At 46.3% G+C, this 26490-nt stretch overlaps 1 protein-coding gene across 1 annotated transcript; it reads left to right on the forward strand.

Annotated features, from left to right (window-relative positions):
- The first annotated feature begins 2794 nt into the window (after positions 1 to 2794).
- LOC138288357 (zinc finger protein 135-like) lies at positions 2795 to 7423 on the forward strand. The gene has a single exon (XM_069229912.1). It carries the CDS (start codon positions 3311 to 3313, stop codon positions 4652 to 4654), a length of 1344 nt encoding a protein of 447 aa, XP_069086013.1. The 5' UTR covers positions 2795 to 3310; the 3' UTR covers positions 4655 to 7423.
- The last annotated feature ends 19067 nt before the right edge of the window (positions 7424 to 26490 follow it).

A 26490-nucleotide genomic window follows, 5' to 3' on the forward strand; every position in this document is an offset into this window, starting at 1 on the left:
TAACTGTCTAATTACTTGACAAAAATAGTACAAATATGTACCTGGAAACTACCAGGTTTAAGTAAGCCAACCATCTAGATGATCTGCTACCTAACATGTTGAGATCAATCAGAGAATATTGGGCATTCATGTGGAGAAAATAAGAACCATGACTATTGTATCCTGTATAACGAAAGCCAGTTCTCTTTATCACTAGAAACATGGTTCTATCCAGGGTGCTGAAAGAAAGATTTTTTTTTAATGTTTTTTTTAAGATTCTGGGACCGCAGGATAGCTTGTGGTACAGACAGCTACTCAGTTTTTTTCATGATACCCTACCAGCATTTGTTTAGTGCCACCTCCTATTAGTTTGGCACTGTAGTGCTTTCTTCATCGGAGAGTAACATTCATTGCATGTGTATGGTAATTTGGTATTGCTCAGTTAGCAGAAATTTACTCCGAGCTTGGCTGCTCCTGTTCTTGTTCACTGAGCCAGCAGTAATAGGTCTAGCAGGCAGGGAGGGGCATTAGGACACTTGGGCAGCCCCCAATCTGAGATCTCTGTGTTTGCCCACACATATGGTTATAAAGCAAGGCTGTGGCAGATACGGCAGTTTGAGGTTAGCTTCAACAAGGTTTCTCTGGGGCAAGGTTCCTAGTACTTTCCACAGAACCCAAGAAAGTCAGGCAGCTGACCTGGTGTACTTGCTTTCTCCATAGTTGGCAAGTACTGCAGTGGCAGGCTGTGGGAACCAAGGGTCCGTAAACATGGGCAGAACTGCACTGCATGAAAACCAGGCTTTTAACTATGCCGGTGATTCACCTGCTTGACTCCCTGGACATGCAGAGACTGAATTTAACCACCAAGTGCCAGGAAACACAAAATGTTGAAGAATACAGGATGGACTTTGCAGAGCTGTAGGTTTTACCACTCGAAAAAATATGGGAAGGTCAGATAAAGAAATATCATAGGGGTAGGCTGAGTAAATCGACACGACCCCAAAAAAGTTCATCATACTGCACAACATCAAGAATACCGCAGAGAGTAGCGAATTTTTTTTATCAAAGCCAATAGGTCACATAGATGAGACCTATTGGCTTTGCTAATTTTCTTTTTTTTTTAAGCACTACACAAGAGCGCATGAGTTTTCAGGCTGTCTCTCTCATGTGCTTCTCCCCCTTTTGTTGTGCGACATGTTCTTCTCGCTCGTACGTATGCTCTCCTCCACTACCCCTGCATTGCCTTCCTGCCCTGTACTTTCTCCCAGCCACATCCACGTTACTGTCTTTCACCTGTTTGTTCGCCACACACATGCCTTTGTTGTTTCTGCCCCTTCTCTCTCATGTTGCCTCTGCTCATATGTTGCTCCCCCACCTGCTTTAAAGAAAAAGACCACTTTTGCTTTTTTTTTTTTTAGTTATTGGTGTCGCTCTTATCAATATCTTAAAAAAATAAAAATGTAGCTACGTCATTTTGAATGCAGGCCCATGTATGGTGTGTGTATCTACAAAATGATGCAGCTGGCTGCTTCAAAATCTTTTTTTAATGTTCTTTATCCATATCGCACAGCATCAGGAATGGCAAAGCCAATAGGTCTCAAAGGCAAGACCCATTGGCTTTGCCAGTGCTTGATACCTATGTTTAAATGATGGTGAGAGAAAGCTAGATTGGCGAGAAGAAGTCAGAAAAAATGTTTAGATCACTTTTAAAAGTGTAAGGTAAGTTTGCAGATTAGATTTTCACACATGTTTATGGAACACCAAGAAAGTACAATGGGGCCTACTTAGGAGCCAGTTTGTGTCACTATTGCACCATGGTGCAAGTGCAACAAAAACCTTCCAAGTGATTTATGAAACCACACAAGGCCATTTTCCGTGGCCCTGAGTGGATCTATAAATCTGAAGTAAGGCAATGCAGCGCAAATCACTACATTGTCTTACTCTGCCCTGGGAAGGAATTCCATTGACTTTGCATGGGTGTTCCCACGCAACTCCCATGTTTTTTGACACATTCCTAGATTTACAGAAGTGGTGGACCTGGGAATATGCCAAAGTGAAACGCCTTTTCAGGTTAGGCATAATGAGGAGAAATATCTTTCTTTCTCCTCCTTACTTCCTCTTTCTATGTGTGTTGCGTTCTGCTGCACACTCTGAAAAAGGAATATGCATCTCAGACTTGCTTTTGTTCAGGTAGGCGCACAAACGCAATCCTGCATGCATCACAGGCACCCTTCCTGCACAAAAACAATCCTGCATGCATCACAGGCACCCTTCCTGCACAAAGACAATCCTGCATGCATCACAGGCACCCCTCCTGCACAAAAACGATCCTGCATGCATCACAGGCACCCTTGCACATATTCCAGTCCTTTCTCTGTCACGCAGTGCAGCACAGCAAGGTGACTCTTGCACTGAGAAACATTCTCGTAAATAAGCACCTATGTATTTTGACTGTGACATATCTATGATTTGTACATTTTTCAGCATAATAGGTGTAGGGAAATAAAACTGAGAGACAGAGAAGCTGATACAACAAACCTGGGTACTGAATTGAAAGCCCCCCTTGAAAGGATTTATGCAAGAAGGATGCTACCAGTAAAGGAAGGTTATGTAAAAATTATAGATGTGAGCTAGACATGTTTTATTCATTTCTAACTAACTCAACTGTCTTTTAAACACACAGGACCTGCACCGTGAAACAACAGGATATAGTTATGGTGCATATCGTGAGACAGAAATAACAATTGCTTAAACTAATGCTAAGAAAACCCTTTTTCTGCTTTGAAGAATTCAGATGAACTTGAACAATGTATAATGTGAAGAAGACTGATAGACAAACAGAGCTCATCTCACCACAGAAGAGACAAGACTGGCCAGCCAATAAGGAAGAACCATCAGTCGAGGAATGTATGCTGGTCAGAAGCCATTGACGTACTGCAGACAGAAAGAGCTTTTCCTACTGCACCACTTTTGATGTTTTAATAGAACGTAGTTCACTAACAGTCATGAAGAATTGCTAGAGATGCAGCTATACTGCTGGGACTTGTTGGTAAAGAATTAAGTTCATTTCTGCAATAGCATTAATGAGATGCAGATACTAACCTTGACACTTAGTTCTGCATGAATGTGAGCCAAATTAAAATGAACCGTGTTACTAAATCACAGACCAAGAATAAGAAGAAAACTACACAATAATAAAACAAAGAGGCATTGCTTTTTGGGACTCAACAAAGCCTGTAAAAGTACATGTAAGATCAAAAGAAATGTTTACATACTAAATGTGAAAGAGCTTCATTGGGTTTTTAAAAAGTAATTACAGACCGGAAGCAATATGTATGTATGTACTGAATGTGGAGAAAGATTTGATTGTTCTTCCTCTTTTTTAAAACACCAGGAAAAGCACAGAAAAGAGAAGCCATACGCATGTAACTTATGCGATAAACATTACAAGAATTCTTCACACCTGACCAGGCACCAACAAACACACACAGCAGATAAACCATATACTTGCAATATATGTGGGAGGGGTTGCAGGGTGTCATCTGATCTTGTCAAACATCTACAAATACACACCGGTGAAAGGCCCTTTAAATGCGAGGAGTGTGGAAAGAGTTTTTGTCACTCATCCAGTCTCTTCAAGCACCAGAGGATACATTCTGGAGATAAACCTTTTACATGCCCCCAATGTGGGAAAGGTTTTATACAGTCAGCGGACATGATCACACACCAGAGGACACACACTGGAGAGAAACCATATACATGCACTGAATGTGGTAAAATGTTTGGTCGTGCATCAAACCTTGTGAAGCATCAACAAATCCACTTGGTAAAGAAGCCACTGGTGTGTAGTGACTGTGGAAAGAGTTTCACTAAGTTACATGCCCTTATTCTACACCAGCGAAAGCACACTCGTGAGAAACCTTGCACTTGCACTGAGTGTGGTAAGAGTTTCACGAAATCAACTGCATTACTTTCCCACCAACGAATGCACACAGGAGAGAAACCTTACACATGTAGTGAGTGTGGGAAGAGTTTTAGGCTCTCAACTGCACTGATAAGCCATCAGCACCTTCACACAGGTGTTAAACCATTTAAATGTAATGAATGTGGGAAGGGATTTACACAATTACCAACTCTGAAGAGGCACAAAAAAATCCACACTGGAGTGAAACCATATAAATGTGGTGTGTGCGGTAGGTGTTTTCATCGAGCATCTAGTTTGGTCAAACATGACCGAACACACACTGGAGAGAAGCCATACACATGCAGTGAGTGTGGCAAGAGTTTCACTGTGTCTTCAGCACTGGTTAGGCACAAGCGAATTCACACAAGAGATAAACCACAGACTTGTGGTCACTGCGGAAAGAGTTTCATTGACTCAGGTTCCCTGTCTATTCATCAACGCCTCCACACTGGAGTGAAACCATATAAATGTGATTATTGCGGTAAAAATTTCACTCAGTCCCAGCACTTTAAGATACACCTGCGGACTCACACTGGAGAGAGACCATTTGTGTGTACTGACTGTGGGAAATCGTTTGTGCAGTCAACAGTCCTGATTAGGCACCAGCAAATACATTCAGGGGAAAAACCGTTCAAATGTAATGAATGTGGCAAGTGTTTCCGTTGGTCATCCTCTTTTCTCAAGCACCGGCAGACCCACATTTGTCGGTGAAAAGAACAATTTAACATAAATGTTCATTAATAAACAAGCAAAAAAAAGGAAACCACTTCAGTTACCCTCATCAATAAGGTAAAACAGGATGAGCTGTTAAACAGAAATAAAGATACTTTCATAAAAACATTGGGCACTTTTATTTAATTTAAGCTGCTAAAGGAAAACTGAAAAAAACAGTAACTTGATTACTGGGACAGAGAGAATTTTTTTTAAATGAAATATGAAATAAAAATATTCTGGCACTCTGTAGGTCTATAGTCCTTGATGCAGTAATTCAAAATGGGTGAACAGTTTAAACTTGCTTCACAAAAGGAAGTATCTGCTGGACAGAAGTTTTTTGAGACCATACATTGCCTGTTTGCCTTTGAAAAACAAAGGGTATGAGGGCCTAAACAACTGTATCCACAAAAGAGAAACTCATACAGGCAAGTTGGGGTGTTGTTTCTACCAAAGAGAAACTCAGGGACTATAAAAGGTCAAATTCAATTTTAGGCAAATCTAATTGACTTTACTATTCAAAATGTTCTTACCCAGCAAAATCAAAAAGTTAAGCTATTCAAGCAAGACTGGTTTGCTGTAGGTCATTTGCTGAGCAACTTGGAAACTATTGGAGGAAATTCAAGCAAACTGAAAAACAATGAGATGCAAATTAGCATTTGCCATACACAGTAATCTCTGTTGCATATGTTATGTAGAACAGCCTTACAAGTAAGGAGTCGAATCAGTTGGGGCAAGATACGTCTCTTGTCCAATATTCTCATTCAAGACCATTCAAAAGAATCACATAGAGCATGGAAGTATGCTCAGAGATATTATTCCAGTTCCCATGGGGTAAGTCTAGCTCAAGTAAACCATGCATTGCAATGATAACACCAAAATAATATTGATTAGGAAAAGTGCTTTATTTGGTCACTAATGCATACTAAGATGGTTTGAGGTAAAGCAGTGTTCTCCAACGAGTAGCTTGTGAGCTGTTGGTAGCACTCCAGCTATCTTGAAGTAGACCTCCTGTGTTTAGTTCAGCCTACTAAATTAGAAGCTTTTGCTTGACTGAATTAATATATGTATATGGAATTTGAAAAATGTGTATTCAGAACGATAAAGTGGGTGTTTTCAGAACTGATAAACTGATGGTGGAATTTAAAAAATATACCAAAAGCTGATATTTGAAAGATAAATCATGTAGCATTGGGGAGCTTGGTGGCAAGGACATTTATGCTATGGCTGTCATTTATTACCGGCATAAAGACTTTCCGAATTGACAAAGCCTTTTTTTTTTTTTTTTTACAATACTGCTGGCAATCCTGTCTGATGCAGAGGTGATCACCTCGGGTAATTTTACATAGGGTGGCCACTAACTTAACCTTGTCTGATGTGCTCACTATTACAGCACTAATGATGTTAGTAGCTGATAGTAGATGATTTTTATTGATCATAAGTTGCTGTCATAACAGAAAAGGTTGGAGACCCCTGCGAAAAAGAGAAACGAAGGGATAAAGTAAAAATATCCAATATTATGGCTTCAGAATTTTTTTGATTTGCAAATTGTTACGACCCATATAAATGGATCTGAGAAACACTGGGTGGCTGTGGTGGGTGTTGGAGGAGGTGTACTGGAGGCATTGAGATACAGATATGTGAGTTTTCCAAATTGATCAGTTGAGAGATATGCACTAGATCAAGCATAGTCCTGTGACTCTCTGCTCAGGTTCTGCCTACTTGGTCTCATGACTGAAACAAGGAAATGAACTGAACAAGTGTGTATTCTGAGATGGCTTAACACCACAATGAGGTTGATTCACAAAAACATTTAGACACGCAAGCTCAATTCATATGCTCAAACCACTTGAAATGCAGGTGTAGATCCATATTTGATATTTTTAAACTGTGGCTTTGCACTCCTAAAAAGTATTACTCATAATGTAATGTGATTAGATCTGCAATGGGCATCAAGAAGTTGTTTCATGACAAGAATGCACTAGGAAGTATGCGCACGCTATCAAAACTATTGTGTTTGTGCACATTCACAAGCTTTTAAATGGCCAATTTCACAATGAACAAGATTGGGTATTTACTGCTGTTAAGGGTAGTAGTAAATGCACGTCTATGGTGGAAATGAGAAAACTGTCCTTAACATTGGAAGAGGTGTTTCCAGGGGTAAAAATGTTTTCCTGTGGATTGAAAAGCCAGACGTTTTAAAGTGTATTTGCTGTACAGTGAGCATGCATAAATTACATTTGGTCAGAAAAGAAATTCTCCAAGAAATCTCGAAGTACTTCTACGTACCTGCGACTGATGCAGCTTCCCTGGAGTCCTAGATTCCTTAGTAATTTCCACAAAAATAAATAATTAACCCGGTACATAGGAGAAAACTCACATGAGTAAATTGCCAACTGTTTTGTGAATTGTGTCCAATGTATTGATCTTGTTATGCAGTGATTCTTCCACTAGCACAGGCAACTAGGAAAGACTTGGGACAGCCTTGAATAGGATATGCAGAACTGAACGCTTCAACCAACTTGTCATAGTCCCAAGAAAACATGTTTATTCGCAGGACGTTGCACAAAACCATCATGTTAATCCTTGAACTCTTAGAGGGTTGCTGTTGAAACAAATGATTTAAGGAAAGGCACAAGCAAACAAAACTTATGCAAGAAATGGAGAGAGTATTTCAGTCTGAACATTTAAAGAACAGTTTGATAGGAAATATACATTAAACATAAGCTCACAGAAACAAATGAATAAACATGAGGTTATCAAAACATGGTAAGCACGTTATGTGTTTTTTGTTGTTGAACACTGCATTCATCAGCACGGTGGCCTGTGGGCTAAGAAGAAATGGGTTTCTGAGTGAGGACGTGGTTGGCGAACCTGTGTTATGCCGGAAATAATGTGTTCAACATTCCTCTAAAGGTGAGATAGACATCAATGACGGTCAGAGGAGAGACAAACAAAAATTACTGAGCTCTGATGAGAAGAGACACCCTCGCACTCGAGGTTGGTGATGGTCCAGCGGTTCCACCAAAAACCATGACAAAACAAAACAAACTTTGAAAATGCTAAAGGTCTGGCTTCAGAAAAGATACAACATTTGATAACAATGCTTCTGGAATTAGTTCAATTCCTAAAGGGAAATACAAAATTAACAATGGGTGGATTAATGGTTAAGGTAAAGTCGTTTGGAAGTGCACACAATATTTTAAAAGAAAATGGAGCAGGGGCGATGGCACAAGATGGTAGTCTCGCAAAAAATGAGGAAATAAATTGAAACCCATACTGAAAACAGAGATGCTAATAGAAGTGGAGTTTTAAAAACGTGTGCTAACATTTCCATCACCTGGCAGGTCATTTCAGAAATTCTAATGTCCTCAGGGGATGCACGCTAAAGTAGAGAAAGCAAGTGTATTATGTTTCAATAATTACGCAATTGTTAATAGGATGACAAAGATAACCTAACAGCTGACAAACTTGCCACAGATTCTCATCTAGCTGTCCAAATAAAACTGCAGCTGTTTGTACAGTCTCAGGACATACGACCTAATTAGTCATAAATATAAATAGGCCAACCAATAACCATCTACACCCCTAATTATAAGAACATATACACCACCACGAAATGCTTTGCAGCTATAACAAACATAGAACATATTTACTCGCCCACCTGGAAAGTGTTTAGAGCTTCCCAAGGGGTAGCAAAGCACTATGTAAATGCTGGTACAATACAAAACATATGGAGGCTATTGAGCAGTAGAAAAAGAAGAGATGTGCAAGTTCATACTTGAATTTTGTAACTATTCCAAAATAGTCATGAACAACCAAGGTAAACTAAATCTAGGGTAGAATGATTCCTGTTGGAGCTCATCTGGTCAGTGTTTCCTAACGTTGTTCATGTTTTTACAAACACTTGAAAAAAAAAAAACATTTCAAAAAGTAAAAGTAGCTGAGACGCATCCTGGAGAAGCACATCTTCGAAAAATACAGTCAAATTTAGTCTTTGAAGGTGTGCTTTGTAATCTGCCCGTGGTTCGTCATTGAAAAAGAACAAAAAACTGCAAAAAGTAAAAATAGCTGAGATGCATCCCGGGGAAGTACATCTTCGAAAAATACAGCTACATTCAATCTTTGAAGATTTGTTGTGTAATCTGAGGAGATGTAGCCTCACACTGGATTAACCAAAATACTTTCAAGGCTAGGAGCTCATGGCCCAGAGCTGTGAAAAGTGCTGAACCTGACCTAGAAAGCAAAACAGAACTATCTGTGTTTCAGAAATCTACAACTGAGTTATTTGACTAGTACTTAGAATCGGTGTTAGCGACTGAGGGTCATGCCCCATGTTTAATTGAAACACTATTAACCCAGAAACCTGGACTTGTTTATCGAATGGTACTAAGAAGCAAATGTGAGGTGGTGCAGTATTTTATGAGACCTATTGATTTCAAATATTTTATTGCATTTTCTGAAAAGAAAAATAAGGAAAAAAAATAAAAAAATACTCTAAACATGATAAATGCAGGGCCCACAAATTATAAGTCATATGTAGGGGTACAGGTGTTGTAGAAATGTGTCATCATTGCGAACTGTAGATTTTTGACCTGTGCCTCAGGACACACAGTGATCATTTGTGTTTTGTGGAGGTAGATTTGGATTGAGGCTTAGAGTGGGGCTCAGAGTTCTGGAGAGACTCACCATGTGCACCTCCCTACCAAGCATGACTATTGTCAGCTCGCCAGGCTGTAGAGGGCTAATGGTGGTGACAGTGATACTGTTTATAATGGCATGACCGTCTTTTAGCATTGTCCCTGCCAGGGAGACTTGCCTATGGGTCTCTTCCACTTTTTGAAGTGGGTTGCAAGTCTCCTGCAACTGGGTCCTTCACCCACCCATTGGGTACCTGGATGTTACATGTAAGAACCTGTCTGTGTACAGAGAATGCATTTATGTCCCATGTGTGACACAGGTGGCCATAGCCCCACCAGAATACATGTTTTATTTCCTGCGTCTAAGTGGTACCAAAAATAGAGGGATTGAGAGAGCCCAGACTGCATAAGTGAATAGCGGGACTCCCAGAGAACACTCCAGGGACTGTTTGTAGTAAGCAAGGTTTTTTGGATGTGAAGGAGAAGAAACAATGGCGTCTTTAAAGCTTAGTGAGTTTCTCATGGCTTTTCCTGGAACGTTGATCACTAGTATGGCAACCCCTTCCCCACCCCCACCAACCAATGATGAACCAACATGGGCTTGCCTGAGAAAAGAGCAGGCAGGTTCTGCTTGGTAGACAATGCAGAAGGTACACAGTCTAGAGTGGTAAGGCTTTCGACTCACGATGAAGTGCAGATCATCACTGAGAACAGAAATGTACTGTATCTTTGTGACCTCGTAGCGCCGTCAGGAACAACCACATTTTTGGAAACTGAAAACCATAACTCTTGGGCAGAAGGTTGAACTGAGCTGTACCTCCTTGTATAACTCCCCTGAGATTTCATTTGGGGGTGCTAAGGTCCAGTGTGCATTACCACATAACACCTGGCCTTAGACAACAGTTTAAAAATTATTTTGCTAACGTACAATATTTGCATTGTTAGTATTCAAGTTATTTTCTTTTACAGACTGGTCAGTGAAATATTTATTATCAGATGTTTTATTGAGTGCCGGGTCACTAACTTCCCCCCACCTCTATGAATATGTCTTGGAGGAATGCTTCCCTGCAGAGCCAGGTGCTAAAGGGGTGTACCTTGTTCACTGTTTTGTGCTCCTAAAGTTTAAATCTCAAGACGCCAGCGGTAGAAGGCTGTGATTTTCACAATCTGAGCTACTAATCCATAATTGTCCCGTTATGCCTTAAAAGATTTAGACAGGTTTATGCATTTCAAAACTCCACTTATAAGCAAGTCCGCGGTTCAGACAATCAGCGAAAAAGAAAAATGCACAAGTAGAAGAGGACATTTTTTTTAAAGAATTACTGACTTGAGGTCCTACAGAAAGCAAAAAAAAAATCTGTTTGTGTTCAGATCTAGAAAACAAAATTCAATGCACTTGTAAAAAAAAATAGCACACAAAAAAAACAAGCATGGTAAAAAACAAACCCACAACGACCAACTGAAATAATTTCACTTTGGGCAAAAAAGAGAACATTCAAAATACCCCCCCAAAAAAATCAAGTAAAACCAAAACAATTCCTTGTATAAAACTGAAAATCGAATAGCATCCAAGTTCCTTTTGTGCACGTTGTTATTTCCATTCTTTTAAGCCAAAACCTGACAACGCTCAGGTGAAACCCAAGTTTTAAAATGCTAATTCGAATACCAGAAGAAAAGAAAATCCAGAAACGAAATAATTTTAAAATATTTTTAAAAGTAAAAAGAAAACTAAGAAAGATAAACAGGAAGACTAACCATTCTACTGCTTAGCTCGATAAAAACTGAGAAAGACTTATCAAGGCAAACAGCTTTATTGTCTAAATGTCTATATAAAATATGTTCTATAGGGTTTTTGTATTAGACATTACAAAAAGTGCTATATAAAAATGTTTAGAAACTGCATAAAACTACAACAGTTTTTTCATATCTGTGCTATTATTTGAAGTAATTTCTTGAGCAAAACTGAAGCCACAACGAAAGACTAATACATTGTTGGTTTAGTACTTTTCCAATATCGAAATGAAAAATAATATTTTATTTTCAATACACAAAAACAATCATTGTGAAATAAACTTTTATACAATAAGATAAGGCATCATGTTAATGAAAATCACTCAAAGATATTTCCTAACCTCTTTTCTTATCGATTCTTCTCAACCATGTTGGAAGCTTGTGTCATCAAACTGAGGGTGGGCCTGGACCTGTTTCAAAATTTAAAAAAAGATGTCCAACATGAAAAGAGGAAACATGGCAGATACCGCATATAGCTATTTGGTGGTATTAGCTGTGTTAGCTGCCTCATCATTCATTATTAAATATATGTTGCAGCACAAGCTCAGAGCCCTGTAAATACATTGGACCTGATGAATAATGACTTCTCTGGCTCTGCCTTCTGACATGCTTGGCTTTACTGAAAAGAAATGTTAATAATTAACTCCTAGGCCTTATTTGGAGTTTGACAGACGGGTTACTCCATCACAAACATGACGGTTATCCTCTCAGCCATATTACGATTTCTATAGGATATAATGGAATCGTAATATGGCAGACGGGATATATGTCACGTTTGTGACAGAGTAACCCCATCCCCCAAACTCTAAATTAGGCCCTTAGGGGGTCATTCTGACCTCGGCGGTAAAAGGCGCTTACCGCCGGCCAGAAGTCCGCCATAACACCGCCGCGTACGCGGTAAACGCCACGGTCATTCTGACCCACAACTGCCAAACCGCCAAAAACCCGACCTCCACTGAAGGCCGCCACATCAGCGGTCAGCGATAAACTGGAGATGACCAAACCTCCACCGTCACGCCAACAGAAATACGCCCATGCCATTCCGACCCACGAATCCACGCGGCGGTCTTTCAACCGCGGTATTCCATTGGCGGTACACACCGCCGCGGTCAAAATACACACACACTTACAAAAAATACACACACCTGATACACATACACACACCACTCCCACACATCCAATACAATATAAAACACACACCCACATCAACCACAAACCCCTACAACCAGAAATTCAGAGAGAAGGCGAGAGAGAGAGCACAGAATAGACAACCCCATCACACAGAGGCACGCAACACCATCACCCACACTACATCCAAGCAAAAAACACCACACACCACGACACTCATCACCACAAACACCACCCCACACCTCATCCACACCACCCCATGGCACCCCAAAGACACCCCAGGTTCTCGGACCAAGAACTCAGGGTCATGGTGGAGGAAATAATTAGGGTAGAGCCCCAGCTCTTCGGCACACAGGTGCAGCACACCACAATAGCCAGGAAGGCGGAGCTATGGCAAAGGATCGTCGACAGGGTCAACGCTGTGGGACAGCATCCCAGAAATCGGGAAGACATCCGAAAGCGCTGGAACGACCTACGGGGGAAGGTGCGGTCGATGGTGTCAAGACACAACATCGCTGTGCAGAAGACTGGCGGCGCCCCCCCCACTCCACCCGAATTCACAGCATGGGAGCAAGAGGTCTTTAACATCCTGCATCCTGAGGGCCTCGCTGGAGTAGGCGGAGGAATGGACTCTGGTAAGTCTAATCTCAACTACTTCATCCCCCCCAACCACCAGCATGCCAACCCACACCCCCACCCTCACCCCCAACCCCCCCAGCACACATCCTCCCTGCTAATGTCTCACCAGCACAACCCACCCAACCCAACACCAACCCCTGAATGCCAACACAAACCATGGACACCCATCACCTAAGCATGACCACTGCACATACCCATCCCCCCCCCACAAACCACCCTCACAACTCCTCCCACAAGGGAATGCCAGCACTGGGGGACAAGGGCAGCCACAAATCGCACGCCATGGCACACACAGAAGCAATAACCATACTCTTTTACCCCTGCAGGGCCCGAATGCCAACACACCGGCCAGGAGGGTCCAGAATTGTCCATCCGACCCCCAGAACAGGCCCCCAGTGATGACAGCAGCTCTGTCGACCTAGAACCTGATGACCAGCCAGGACCATCGGGGACCTCTGGACAGTCGATTACCCTCAGGCAGCCACAGGCCACAGCAGACCTACCCCCCTCTGGAAACACCAGCACAGCACCCACCCAGCGGGCCCATGCCTCTGTCTCCAGGACAGGTCAAGCAGCGGTGTGTCTACCAGTACAGGGCACCCAGGGTAACCCACCACCCCAACAACAACAGGGACCTGGGGGCAGTGGTAGTGGGCACACCGTCCAGGGGACAGAGGCCCAGGAACAAAGGGGAACTGGGAGGGCTGCTGTGCGACAGAGGGAGGACAGGCCTAGGGAACCCACTGTCCAAGAGGCCCTCACCACCATCATGGGAGCGTACCACCACTCCCAAGAGACAATGGCGACGGTCCTGGCCAGGTTCCAGGAGATCCAGCTTCTGCAGGAGCAACAGTATATGGGGTTCCGGGAAGAACTGCGCAGCATCAGTTCCGCAATGGGTACAATGGTGGTGGCACTCAACCAGATTGTCACCACTTTGCGGGACCATGTGGCCCCCCAAAGGGCCCCTGCCACTAGCATGGAGGAAGAACAGCCCACCACCTCCGCCGGCGCTAGTGGTCAGGATGCCCCGACACAACAGCAACGGCCGACGCGGACCCCACCCCCTGCAGAACAAGAACCACCCCGCAAGAAAGGCCTGAGATCTAGTAAGAAGACAGAGTAGGATGTCAAGACCCCCGCCATGCACGGATACCCCCGGATGTCATCCCACTGTCCCACTTGTTCACCCTGTCCAACCTTGAACTGCCCCTGCTCCACCTTCCACAGGCATATGGACAATGCACCTGTACGAACGAGAGTCTGGAGTCTGCCATGGACATGCCTCCACCATCACCCATCACCCTTTTTGAACTATACACCTATTTTTCAACTTCAATAAACACAATTATTGAACAAAAACCATCTGGAGTCTGCTATCTATTTTTTCAAATCCAAATGTATTCGATATAACCAACCAAAAATTTCTAATTACATTGTGATGACAACATACCAGTGTCACACAGCGGTAGTCCATGGGGAAATAAACCAGAGGGCACTCCGTGGGGACCAGATCACTGAAATAGGAAGTGAAATACACAACTAAGTTACCATACATTGGGGTGAAAGTTCAGACAGTAGAGAGCCAGTACAGTTACAGATATAATACAATGCAGGAGTAGATTCTTACCTGCGTGTTACTGGAAATACTGCAGTATCACTCTGTCCCTGTTGTCTGTGTCGTCCTCTTCGTCTTCCTCCTCTTCACTCTCTGCAGGCTCCACAGCGGCCTCAACACCACCATCTGGACCATCCTCCTGCAGGAAAGGCACCTGGCGTCGCAAAGCCAGTTTGTGAAGCATGCAGCAGGCCACGATGATATGACACACCTTCTTTGGTGAATACATTAGGGATCCACAAGTCATATGCAGGCACCTAAACCTGGCCTTCAGGAGGCCGAAGGTCCACTCGATCACCCTCCTAGTACGCCCATGGGCCTCATTGTACCGTTCCTCTGCCCTGGTCCTGGGATTCCTCACTGGGGTCAATAGCCAAGGCAGGTTGGGATAACCAGAGTCACCAATTAGCCACACACGGTGTCTCTGTAGCTGTTCCATCACATAAGGTATGCTGCTATTTCGCATGACGTACGCATCATGCACTGACTCTGGGAACTTGGCATTTAAATGGGCGATGTACTGGTCAGCCAAACAGACCACCTGGACATTCATCGAATGATAATTTTTTCGGTTCCTGTACACCTGTTCATTGTCTTTTAGGGGGACCAAAGCCACATGGGTACCATCAATGGCACCAATGATATTGGGAATGTGTCCAAGGACATAGAAATCACCCTTCACTGTAGGCAAGTCACCCACCTCAGGGAAAATGATGTAGCTCCGCATGTATTTCATCAGGGCAGACAACACTCTGGACAACACCTTTGAAAACATAGGCTGAGACATCCCAGATGAAATGGCCACTGTAGTTTGAAATGATCCACTGGCAAAAAAATGCAGTACTGACAGCACCTGCACTAGAGGCGGAATCCCTGTGGGTTGGCGGATGGGGGACATCAGGTCTGGCTCCAGCTGGGCACACAGTTCCTGTATAGTGGCACGGTTGAGTCTGTAGGTGAGTATGACATGTCGTTCTTCCATTGTCGACAGGTCCACCAGCGGTCTGTACACGGGAACATTCCTCCGTCTCCTCGCAAGTCCCAGCGGACGGTGCCTAGGAAGGACAACATGGAGCACAGAGTCAAGCAACCCACAGGTAAGTGCCCACAGCATGCACATAACACGAATCTCTTGGGATTGAATGGCTAGTATGATTGTCGGTGCAAGGCCTAGCCATGTGTGACGCAGTAGGAATTAAGCCATGTGGGCCCTTGAAATGGCGGCTGCCTGACCTGTGAAGTGTGACAATGTGAAGTGAGGTCATTGCGCTGGCGTGGCACACCGTGGCGGTAGGCGGTCACAGTCCGCGGCGCAAAGCCGCATTGGACAACATTGAACCCTATGGGTTTCAGGAGCCAATGGCGATGAGCGCCGGCGGTCGCGGTACGCACCGCCGTGGTACGCACCGCCACGGCCGTAACCGCCATTTTCTCTATGCTTAATCACACGAGACCTGAGCATCCACAGGAGAGGACCTATACTGCAAGTGCTGCTGTGACCTCGGTCTGGAAGTGACAATGGCTGCTGCGACTGGGGAAAGGGCCCCGCCTTCAGTTCCGAAGAGTTGGAGAAGCTCGTGGACGGGGTCCTCCCCCAGTATGCGCTACTCTACGGTCCTCCAGACAAACAGGGGAGTACACGGGGGGCAATGCATAGTGGGCTATGCCTGTGATGAGTGGGGAGGATGTACGATGGAGGGGAGGGCAGCGAATGACGAATGCATGGCACGACAGATGAGAGCATGTGCCACATGGCAAGTTTGGGGAGGGGGGGCCACTCACATCGAGCATGCAGAAAAGTGATGATGTTTCTCTTTCCCCCCTGTACATGTCACATAGGTCAGCGCCCATCAGAAGATCGACATTTGGCGTGCCATCGCCAAGGACGTCCGGGCCCTGGGGGTCCACAACAGACGGGGCACCCACTGCCGCAAGAGGTGGGAGGACATCCGCCGCGGGAGCAGGAAGACCGCCGAGGCTCTGCTGGGGATGGCCTCCCAACCTAGGAGGGGTGCCATTCGTACCTTGACCCCCCTGATGTCCCGGATCCTGGCGGTGGCCTACCCCGATTTAGATGGGCGCTTGAGGACATCACAGCAGACACAAGGGGGTGAGTACCAGCACATTCAGCTATTTTGCGCGCAGTGGAGGTGCCTGGGTGGGGGAGGAGGGCTGTGGGTATCCCTAGGCCAGGGCGATTTCAGTAGGATAGGCCCCTCCGTGAGGTATGGTCCTGTGCCCCCGCCCCCCACCTCTGTAGGGTGCCTAGTAACGCGATTCATGGACCTGTGTATTCTGTGTGGGCAGTTGTCGCCCATAGGCTTGTAGGGCATGTCCCAGTGAATGAGTAGTGTACCCCAAGTGCGCAGCGTAGTGCAGGGGGCTTCTGTGTCTGTCCTCTCCGCCAACGGTGTCCCCAATGCATGCACTCAACTTGTCTTTATGTTCCCACCCCCCATTTTCTTTGTTTTTCTGTGAATGTGTGCATTAGCATCATCAGGCGGAGGAGAAGTGGCATCGGCGCAAGAGGGAGCTGCATCTCACATGGCCCCGGAGGGCCATGCAACGGACTCCGACATGACCAGTGAGACGGAGGGCGAGGGGGGCTCCACCACGGGGACCCGTGCAGACGTCAGTGACACCCACACATCCTCGGATGGGAGCTCCCTTGCGGTGGCGGCAACATCCGTGCCCACCGATACTACAGGTACAGCCACCACCCAGCGCACCAGCTCCGCCCTCCCAGCAGCCCCTCGGCCTTCGGCCCGTGCCCGCACGGCAAGGAAGCCGGCCATCTCCTTCGCCCCAGGCACCTCAGGCCCTGCCCCAGTCACCCCTGCTACCCTCAGTGAGGAGGTCATTGACCTCCTGAGGACCATCATTGTTGGGCAGTCTACCCTTTTGAATGCCATCCAGGGTGTGGAGAGGGAGGTGCATCAAAGCAATGCATACCTGGAGGACCTTCATTCGGGTCAGGCTGCCCAGCAGCGATCGTTCAACGCTCTGGCCTCAGCACTGACGGCAGCGATTGTCCCTGTCTCCAGCCTCCCTCTTCTAACTCCCTCCACCCAGTCCCACTCCCCTGTTCCTCTGCCTATCCCATCCACACCTACAGACCAGCCTGCACACACCTCAGCACCCAAGGGAAGCTCATCCAGACATAAGCACCACAGAACACACAAGCATTCACCCAAGCAACATACAGATGCAGACATGCCAACAGTCACTACCTCCTCTGTGTCCCCCACCTCCTCGTCTCCCTCCTCCCTCCCTGTGACGTCTCCACTCACACCTGCAAGCACACCACCATCAGCCATTACACCCATCACCAGCACACCCTCCAGACCAGTCCGCACACGTGCAGTCACCACTCCCACTGCCATGTACACGTCCCCTGTGTCCTCTCCCAGTGTGTCTGTCACCCCCGCTTCCAAACCACACAAACGCAGGCAGGCACCCAACCAACAGCCATCCACCTCACGTCAGCCTCCAGCCCAAGCACCTGCACCCAAAGACAGCACACTTGACTCTCCTACAACCACATCCTCTTCCTCCACTCCCATACCCACTCCAGCTACCCTTCCCATGGCTCCCAAAAAAATGTTCCTCTCTAAAATGGACCTCTTTTCCTCACCTGACCCACCCCCTCCATCCCGTAAGAGTTCCACAAACACCTCAGCCACCACCAGCCCAGCAACTCCCAAGAACGTCGTGCCTGGTTTTTGGAGTCCGCCCTTTCCTTGGGCTGGGACATCGTCCAGCAGCAAAGGCACAGCCAGCCCCCCCCCTGGGAAGAGGAGCAAAAAACTGAAGGGCAGGCGCGACAGGCCTGATACGCCTGCCCCCAAGGAGGGTAGCCTTGCACCGTCACCTGCCACATCGGGTAAAGGAGCCAAGGGCCACGGAGAGTCTGCCAAGGAGGGCAAGGGCAGCAAAGAGCAAAAGGCAGGGAGCAGCCGACCTGGCCATGTGGGCCCCACCAGCCCCATTCCGGGGGTATCGGAGGAGATCCAGGGCCCAGGACTCCATCACAGGAGGGCCCCGCAACGGAAAGGTCAGATGCTGACTGAGCGGCAAGTATTGGCCAGGTGTGGTTCACTCGAAACACAAGACAGGCACCACTGAACAGGGCCCCGCCGTGAGAAGCACCGCTGAACAGGGCCCGCCGTGAGAAGCACCGCTGAACAGGGCCCCGCCGTGAGAAGCACCGCTGAATAGGGCCCCACCGTGAGAAGCACCGCTGAACAGGGGCCCTCCTGTCAAGCACCGCTCCGCTGGGCACCGCCGTCTCAAGCACCGCTCCGCTGGGCCCTCCTGTCAAGCACCGCTCCGCTGGGCACCGCCGTCTCAAGCACCACTCCGCTGGGCACCGCCGTCTCAAGCACCGCTCCGCTGGGCCCCGCCGTCTCAAGCACCGCTCCGCTGGGCCCTCCTGTCGAGCACCGCTCCGCTGGGCCCTCCTGTCAAGCAAGGCTCCGCTGGGCACCGCCGTCTCAAGCACCGCTCCACTGGGCCCTTCCTGTCAAGCACTGCTCCGCTGGGCCCCGCCGTCTCAAGCACCGCTCCGCTGGGCCCTCCTGTCAAGCACCGCTCCGCTGGGCCCTCCTGTCAAGCACCGCTGGCCCATTGGCAGTCCCGGTTCTGTGTCGGGCAGGGGTTCACGAGGCACTCTGCCCACCATGCCTCCTCCATGACCAGTGGACTCTGTAATCCACCTGATGGACTGTGGCTTTGCACTCCCCAGGATGGCACAGTGGGCAAGCCACCCACTGTAGAGACTTGTGAGACTGTGGCTTTGCACTCCCCAGGATGGCACAGTGGGCAAGCCACCCACTGTAGAGACTTGTGAGACTGTGGCTTTGCACTCCCCAGGATGGCACAGTGGGCATGGAGGCCCTTCGTAGATCTGGCGTCGTGGACTCATGTGGCTGAGGTGCCCCCCCTTCCCTTCCCCCTGAGGTGCCTGTTTTTTATTTTTGTGATGCCCCAGCAGTGTTCTCTCCAATGGACTCGATCTCGTGTGTGGGCTTTGCCCATGTGTTGCTGCACATTGGCCCACGGACATTTGGACTTTGCAAAACTGTGCCGGACTCTTGCTACTTGTATGGATATAGTTCTAGATGTGTAATAATTCTTTATATATTGCTAAGATCGCTATACTTTATTGTTGCAATAATATAGTTCTACTTTTACAATCATTGCCTTTTGTCTTTGCTTTTTTTGGGGGGGGGGTTTGGGGGTGTCACTCTGACTTTTTAATCTGCATTGGTGTGTAGGTATTTCGGTGGGGGTGAGGGTGGGTGTGGGTGTGTTGCGTATGTGTGTGCCCGTAACCTTTCCTCCTCCCCCCTCCCCTGTGTCGTAGGTGCAGTACTCACCGTTGTCGTCTGCGGCGAGGTTCGTGATCCTGGAAGAAGAGCAGGAAGGCAATGGCTGGGAGGATGTGGAGTTCTGGTTCCATGCTGTCCCGATTCCGCGTGGAGTGTGTCGAGGTAAGCGTTTTCCATTGGAAATGTCTGTTTCCGCCGTGTTTTTATCGGCGGGGCTCCCGCCCCGGAAAAGGTGGCGGATTGGTGAGTCGTGATAGGGTGGGAGGTACATTGTCTGCCGCCTGCCTGTTGGCGGTGACCGCCGCGCTGTTTGTTTGTGCCGCCGTGGCGGTCGGAGTGTTAATGCGGCAGCCTGTGTTGGCGGTTCCTGCCAGGGTCAGAATTCCATTTTTTTGACCGCAAGCCTGTTGGCGGGTTTGCCGCCGCTTTAACACTGACCGCCAGGGTCAGAATGACCCCCTTAGTCTTTAATCCTGCCTTAAAAAGTTCCATGGCGTCATGCACACTTTCATCCCTGCCTCACAGAGATAGCTCTTCAAATGTTGGAGCATGCCTAATGATTTTTGACACAATTACACAACATCCATTCTGTAAGTATTCATACAATAGTCGCAGACTTAGCATTTGTCCAAATAGATAAGTATGCTATTTTTAGTTTGATTATTCTTATTAGAATATATTTACCATTCAAGGTTCTGTGCATTATGGACTCACAATGAAACCTCACTAAGAGATATGTTATCAATTTTCTTTTGTAAGATGTTTTCCCAACGTGCTTAAATGCCTCTAGAAACAATGCTACTGCAGCCCTTGATGCTGAACACAGCAACTCCAGAACCTCCTTCTGCGTAACTACATCACAGTTATTAAGAGATATGCATTATGTTTCCCTTGCCTGAGTACATAAAACAGGATCTGTCTCACTTCACTCGAATTAGCCTAACTCAGTTTTTAACCAAAAGCAAACCATGCTTCATAGTAAACTTTTGCAGCCCTAACAAGTGGGAATATGTTTTCTGTTTTTGAACAATAATAAATGGGCTCCATTTAATGTAAGGTGAAGAGGAGAGCTACATAGTAATACTTGTTTGCAAAACTGAAGATGAAATTGTCAGTTTTCACAAAACCCGGCTTCCTCCCCTCCGAGTTTCAAACATCATGAAATTGGTCATACACATATCTAGTTTTAACCCAATGTGTCATGGTATTCTGATTTTGAAAAGTAAACAGATAAGCATTAATTGAACAAAAAGGGCACCAGGGTAAATCCTTCTTTCACAGCAGTTTCCTTTTCATCTAATCCTTGCTCCATCCCTTCCCATCTTTATCTTTATGCACATGCATGTGAAGTGCTAAGACAGGTGTCAGTCACCCTATTCCATACCTTCTTCCAAACAAATTACAAATTTCCTTCACGCTCCTCCAAGCCATGAAAGCTGATGTAAAGCTTTGAGTTCCACTCACTTCTGAAACGCAGGTTAGCACTCGAGGAACAGGTCGTTGTCCTGTGCTCAACTGGAAAGAGTGTAAAACTGTAGGTTATACAATTGTTTAACACTTTAGAGTTCCCTCTAGTTTCTCAGTGCATGAATACTTGGTAATGCTGGTTGTTACTACTGCAATATCAATAAAAACTACTAGTCAAAGTTGCTGATAATTTTAATGTTTGAATTAATATTACAAAATATATTTTGTAAGTCACCTCAAAATTATCTCTGGCTATGGTTGCAGGGGAACCAAGAGGCGGCAAAGGTGGCTCTTGGACGAAACTACAGATCACAAGGGGACAGACAAAAAGGAAAGTGAAACTGAAACTGAAAAGCAGTGAAACTAAATGTTTGAAACAGGAAGATAGAAGAGCAGCACATGATTACTGGGGAAAACCTCTCATGGTTAGTTAACTCTGAGATCTTGCTTCCTTTTTGTGCTTTCAATTGTACTGGTCGTTTTTCCAGTGACTTCGAGTCTTGAAACCTCTGAGGCATGCTCCATGATAACTTGATTGCTTCCTCATTAGAGTAATGGACTATTGGTGGCACCTATAGTACATGTGACTATTGTCTTCTCATCGGGCCGAGTATTTTGGTAGATACCTGTAGCAGAGACCTGTGAGCTCTTAATTTTAGCTGGTGATTGCAGGTGGCCCCCACATACTGCTTAATTTGTAAGAGAATGAGGGCTAGCGCACAAATTATTGCTCAGAAACCCGTGGACGGCACTCTCAAAGGTTGAGATGCCAAATAACAAAGTTGCCTAGTCTTGATTTCGGCTCTTTTATCCACCCCTAGCCACTTCCCACCTCTTAATCTCACTCATACAAGCTATTTGTTATCCCTGCATTCTCCCTTGGTCACTATTTTTCCATTTCTCTCTTTCTCCTTCTTTGCCCCTTTCATGTTTTTGTGTCTCCTGGTCAAAGTCTGTTGAGGAAGAATATCTGGAGGTCCCCAAAAGTGAGTGCCAGTGTGGGCACTGCTTGGTTTGTAAAAGAATGAGGGCTAAGGCACAAATTATTGCTCAGAAACCCATGGACAGCACTATCAAAGGTCGAGACGCCAAATAACAAAGCTGTGTCATCTTAATTTTGCTGCAGTTGTGCCTGTCAAGTGTCCCAGGTCCATGTGTGATGTACTGCTCCAGTCCAGGTTTATTCTTTGAATTCTGGGAATTACAGGCTTGTTTAGTTCATAATAAAACAGAACTAAAAGTCCCAGAATTCTAAGGAAAAAAACTGGACTGGAGCAGCACATCATGCATGAACCTGGGAAACTTGCCATCTATGCACAATTTCCATGCACACAACAAGTATGCACAGTTAAAAAACACACAGTTGTGAAAGTGATGCTGGAGGGTTTTGAGAGTCAGGATTTGATGACTGCCATGCTGTCGGACTGGAAACAGATGGGGTGATTCTGCTTGTGCTCTGAAGGTAAGTAGTTTATGAGTGTACTCTTTGTTTTGCCGGATGCTCTGGGTGAGACAGGAACTGTTCATAACCTAATGGATTGTAATGTATTTTAGGAATACATAGTTGGAAATGAATGTAGAACAAGGTGTGCTGGTCTCTGGATTGGTTGGAGACTCGCAAGTTTAGTTGTGGACTGAAATATGAAGTTGGTTGTTTTGCATTGAAATATACGTGTGGGGCAACCCTTCTATAATGGTGCGGCGTGAAACATTGTATACTTACAGTGGACGTTAATATACGTGTTGAAGTAGTTGAAGGGAAATATGATGAATAACTTCTTATTTGTTGGAATCATGTGGGTCTCGCATGCGGAGGATGAAGGATTTGGGAATTAAATTTAGGATTAACTTGTCTTTCTCTCATGAGATTGAGAATTGATACATATGTCTTTTAAATTTAGGCCCAGATTTGTAAAGGACTTGCGTTGTCCTTGCATGATGCAAGTTAGTGCAATGCAAAACAAGTCCTTGTCTAAGATTTACTAAGCCAGGCAAAGTCTCTTTGTCTTCATATACCTTTACAGAGAAGTTCTAATCTAAAGCATACTTTATGGTGTTGGTGTGTTGTGAACAACCAACATGAGTTTTGATCCATATGTAGAGATATTGCCTGGGGCTTTCTCAAGGCTGTAAAGTTGAAGAAAGTGTAGATTTAATTTGTAATTAATATTTTGATAGTCAGACAAGTGTGTCCACCACCATACGTAAAGTGATTTCAAATCAAAATGCCTATATGCCTATCGCTACTGTGCAAGGTCCACCAACTAGGTAGAAAGTGAGCGGTTTATATTGCCCACATGCATGTGTCCAGGCAAAAGTCAGTTTTTGAGAATGAAAAAGTAGTGCGAGAAGTTGTGATCACACAAGGTGCTTGTAGTTGTTCGAAATTGAAGATTAACTAAATTTTGTTAAATGAAAAACCTTTCTCGTACATGCTGGCAAACGGCTCTTTTATGGACAATCCAATGGCCCTATGTTAGTATAATACCACCAGTCCAAAAGAGATATATTGTAAGTCAATGTTAAAATCATCTTTACTGTGGGTGGCTACTTTAAAGAAATGAAGGAGAGTGCCAAAATAATATGCATTGACCTCCTGGTCAGCATCTGCTGCCCTCCCCAGCTCCTGTGGGTGCTGCTGCCTCTGCCCTCTGCCTGGGACTCGCAGTTCGATGCCCTCCTCCACCTTTAGACTCATCCCTGCACCTCATCCCTCGTGGTCTAGTGGCCATCACAAGTGAGTATCTTTTCTCTCTCTCTCTCTCTTCCACTCTGAGATTTCTGCCTCTGTTTCACTCGTTTATTTTCCTGTTTCACTTATTCCTGTATTTCTTTCTGCCTTCTCCTCTCTCCTCTCACTCTCCCCTGCTGCCCCCTCCCAAGCCCCTGCAGCCCCACCCACCTCTCCCTACCCACACCCCCTTCCCCTTCTTAATGGCGGACATGTGCAGTGGACACGCCAGAGGCGTGCCAAAGGCAAGCCTGTCTGCACCCATCCGTGCCTGGACCGCGCTCAGCGCCAGAAACCCTGGATCGCCACCAAACCACCCCCTGGACAACCTCTGTTACGACGCCAAGATCCTCGACTGCTTTAACATCGGACATCTCAACAATTTCTGCACCATCTTCCCCAAGGACACCCACGGACCTTTCACCTGCAGGAACTGCATCCTCAGCACTGGCCTCAACAAACCGAAGATACTCTCCACCCACAGAGATAACAACACCCTCCACAGCCCCATCACGTGCCTCCTCCTAAACATCCGCTCTCTCCACAAACACGCCACCAAACTCTGGGACCTGCTAGACACTGACCAGCTGGACATAGCCTTCCTCACTCAGACCTGGACCAACCCACATCGGAACCGGACATCGCCATCGCCATTCCCGACAACTACAGCATCCTAAGGAGAGACTGGCCCTCCCTCCCGGGCAGAGGACTCACCATTGTAGGCAAGTCCTCACTATGTGTGAAGCCGGTCCCAGAAGGACAGTGCACCACCATGGAACACCTGCACTTCCTGGTCCACCCCACCCACACCTCCTCCATCTGTGGCACCCTGGTATACAGGGCACCCGGCCCCCGCACACAGCGTTCATACACAACATCGTAGATATTGTAAACACCCAGGCCCTGGCATCAAACTACTACCTACTCCTCGGCAACCTGAATTTCCACCTCGAGGACCATGCCGACCCCAACACCACTGCTCTACTTGACACCCTCGGCCTCAGACAACTGGTCTCCGCACCCACACACATCACAGGACACACACTGGACCTCGTTTTCACCTTAGGCAACCTGATCCCCTTCAAGACCGTCTCCACCCCAGACTGGACTGACCACCGCTGCATACATTTCACTATCACCGCACCCTGGAGCCGCACCCATAACCCCATGACTCCCCACAGGAAATGGAATGAAATCACCAACGTACAACTAATTTGAACTCTCACCAAATCCCTCCCTCATCCCTCCGATGATGCCACACAGCAGCATGCAATCTCAACACATGGATCACCGAATGCGCCGACACTCTAGCCCCTCTCTGGCTGACATCATCCAAACGCTTACCCAAGAAAGCCAGCTGGTTCACCTCCAAATTCCAAGAATCAAAGTGCACCGGAAGACGTTTAGAGAAAACAGCCAAACCAGCGAAGACCTTGCCTCCTTCAGAGCCGCATCAGCCACCCACAGCTGAAACATCAAGAACACAAGGAAGGACGCACTCCAGGATCGCATCAACTCCTCTCCACACAACACTAAGGAACTCTTCTCAGTCATCGACGAGTTCAATAATCCCCCTCCAAAGCCACCAGCATCCTCCTGTCACAGGAGTTCTGCAACAAACTTGCGTCTTCTTCCACCGCAAGATCCAGGACATCTATGACAGCTTTTTCCTGGAAAAAACTGCCACTGGAACCTGCGACCGATCCATCCCCCTCCCCCAGAACCCACCCAGACCATCCACAGCTGGTCCATGCTCACCACGGAGGAAACAGTAAGCTTCATGAACAGCACCCACTCCGGAGCCCCCACGGACCCCTGCCCGCACCACATATACATCAGAGCCAGCACATGCATCGCCTGAGCTCCGAAATATGTTGAACTGCTCCATCACCACTGGCACCTTCCCCGAGAACTGGAAACACGCCTAGGTATGCCATCTCCTGAAGAAACCCTTGGCTGACCCATCGTAACTAAAGAATTTCTGGCCCATCTCGCTGCCACTCTACCCCGCCAAGATACTGGAGAAAGCAATCAACACTCAGCTATGGAATTTCATCGAGGCCAACAACTCCCTGGACAGCACCCTGTCCGGCTACCGCAGCAACCTGTAAAGCACGTTTTAATGATACGTACAAATGCATTTACAAAGGAGTTTTAACACGGAGAGCCAGAGTGAAAAATCAATGACCAAAGGTCTATTTATTTTTGCTGCAGCAAAGAGGACAGTTTTACATCTGGCATTCCCAGCCCGAAGTAAAGTGTGCTAGCATGGTGCATTCAAGAGTGATATTTATACTCATACATCAAAGGATACATAAAGTGAGTAAATAATGATATACGTCATACAAGAATTTTAAGGAGGGAATAAGTTTCCGCACATCGGTTCCATTCCCTGCTTTGTCCTCGACTCCCTTCTGCAGCTGTCTGACTTCCCACATTCTGAGACCCTTCAAAGGATTGTGTGGTTCAAAGGTATAGATATCAGCCTTTTC

The sequence above is a fragment of the Pleurodeles waltl genome, chromosome 4_1 (genome assembly GCF_031143425.1).
Source record: "Pleurodeles waltl isolate 20211129_DDA chromosome 4_1, aPleWal1.hap1.20221129, whole genome shotgun sequence".
NCBI lineage: Eukaryota > Metazoa > Chordata > Amphibia > Caudata > Salamandridae > Pleurodeles > Pleurodeles waltl.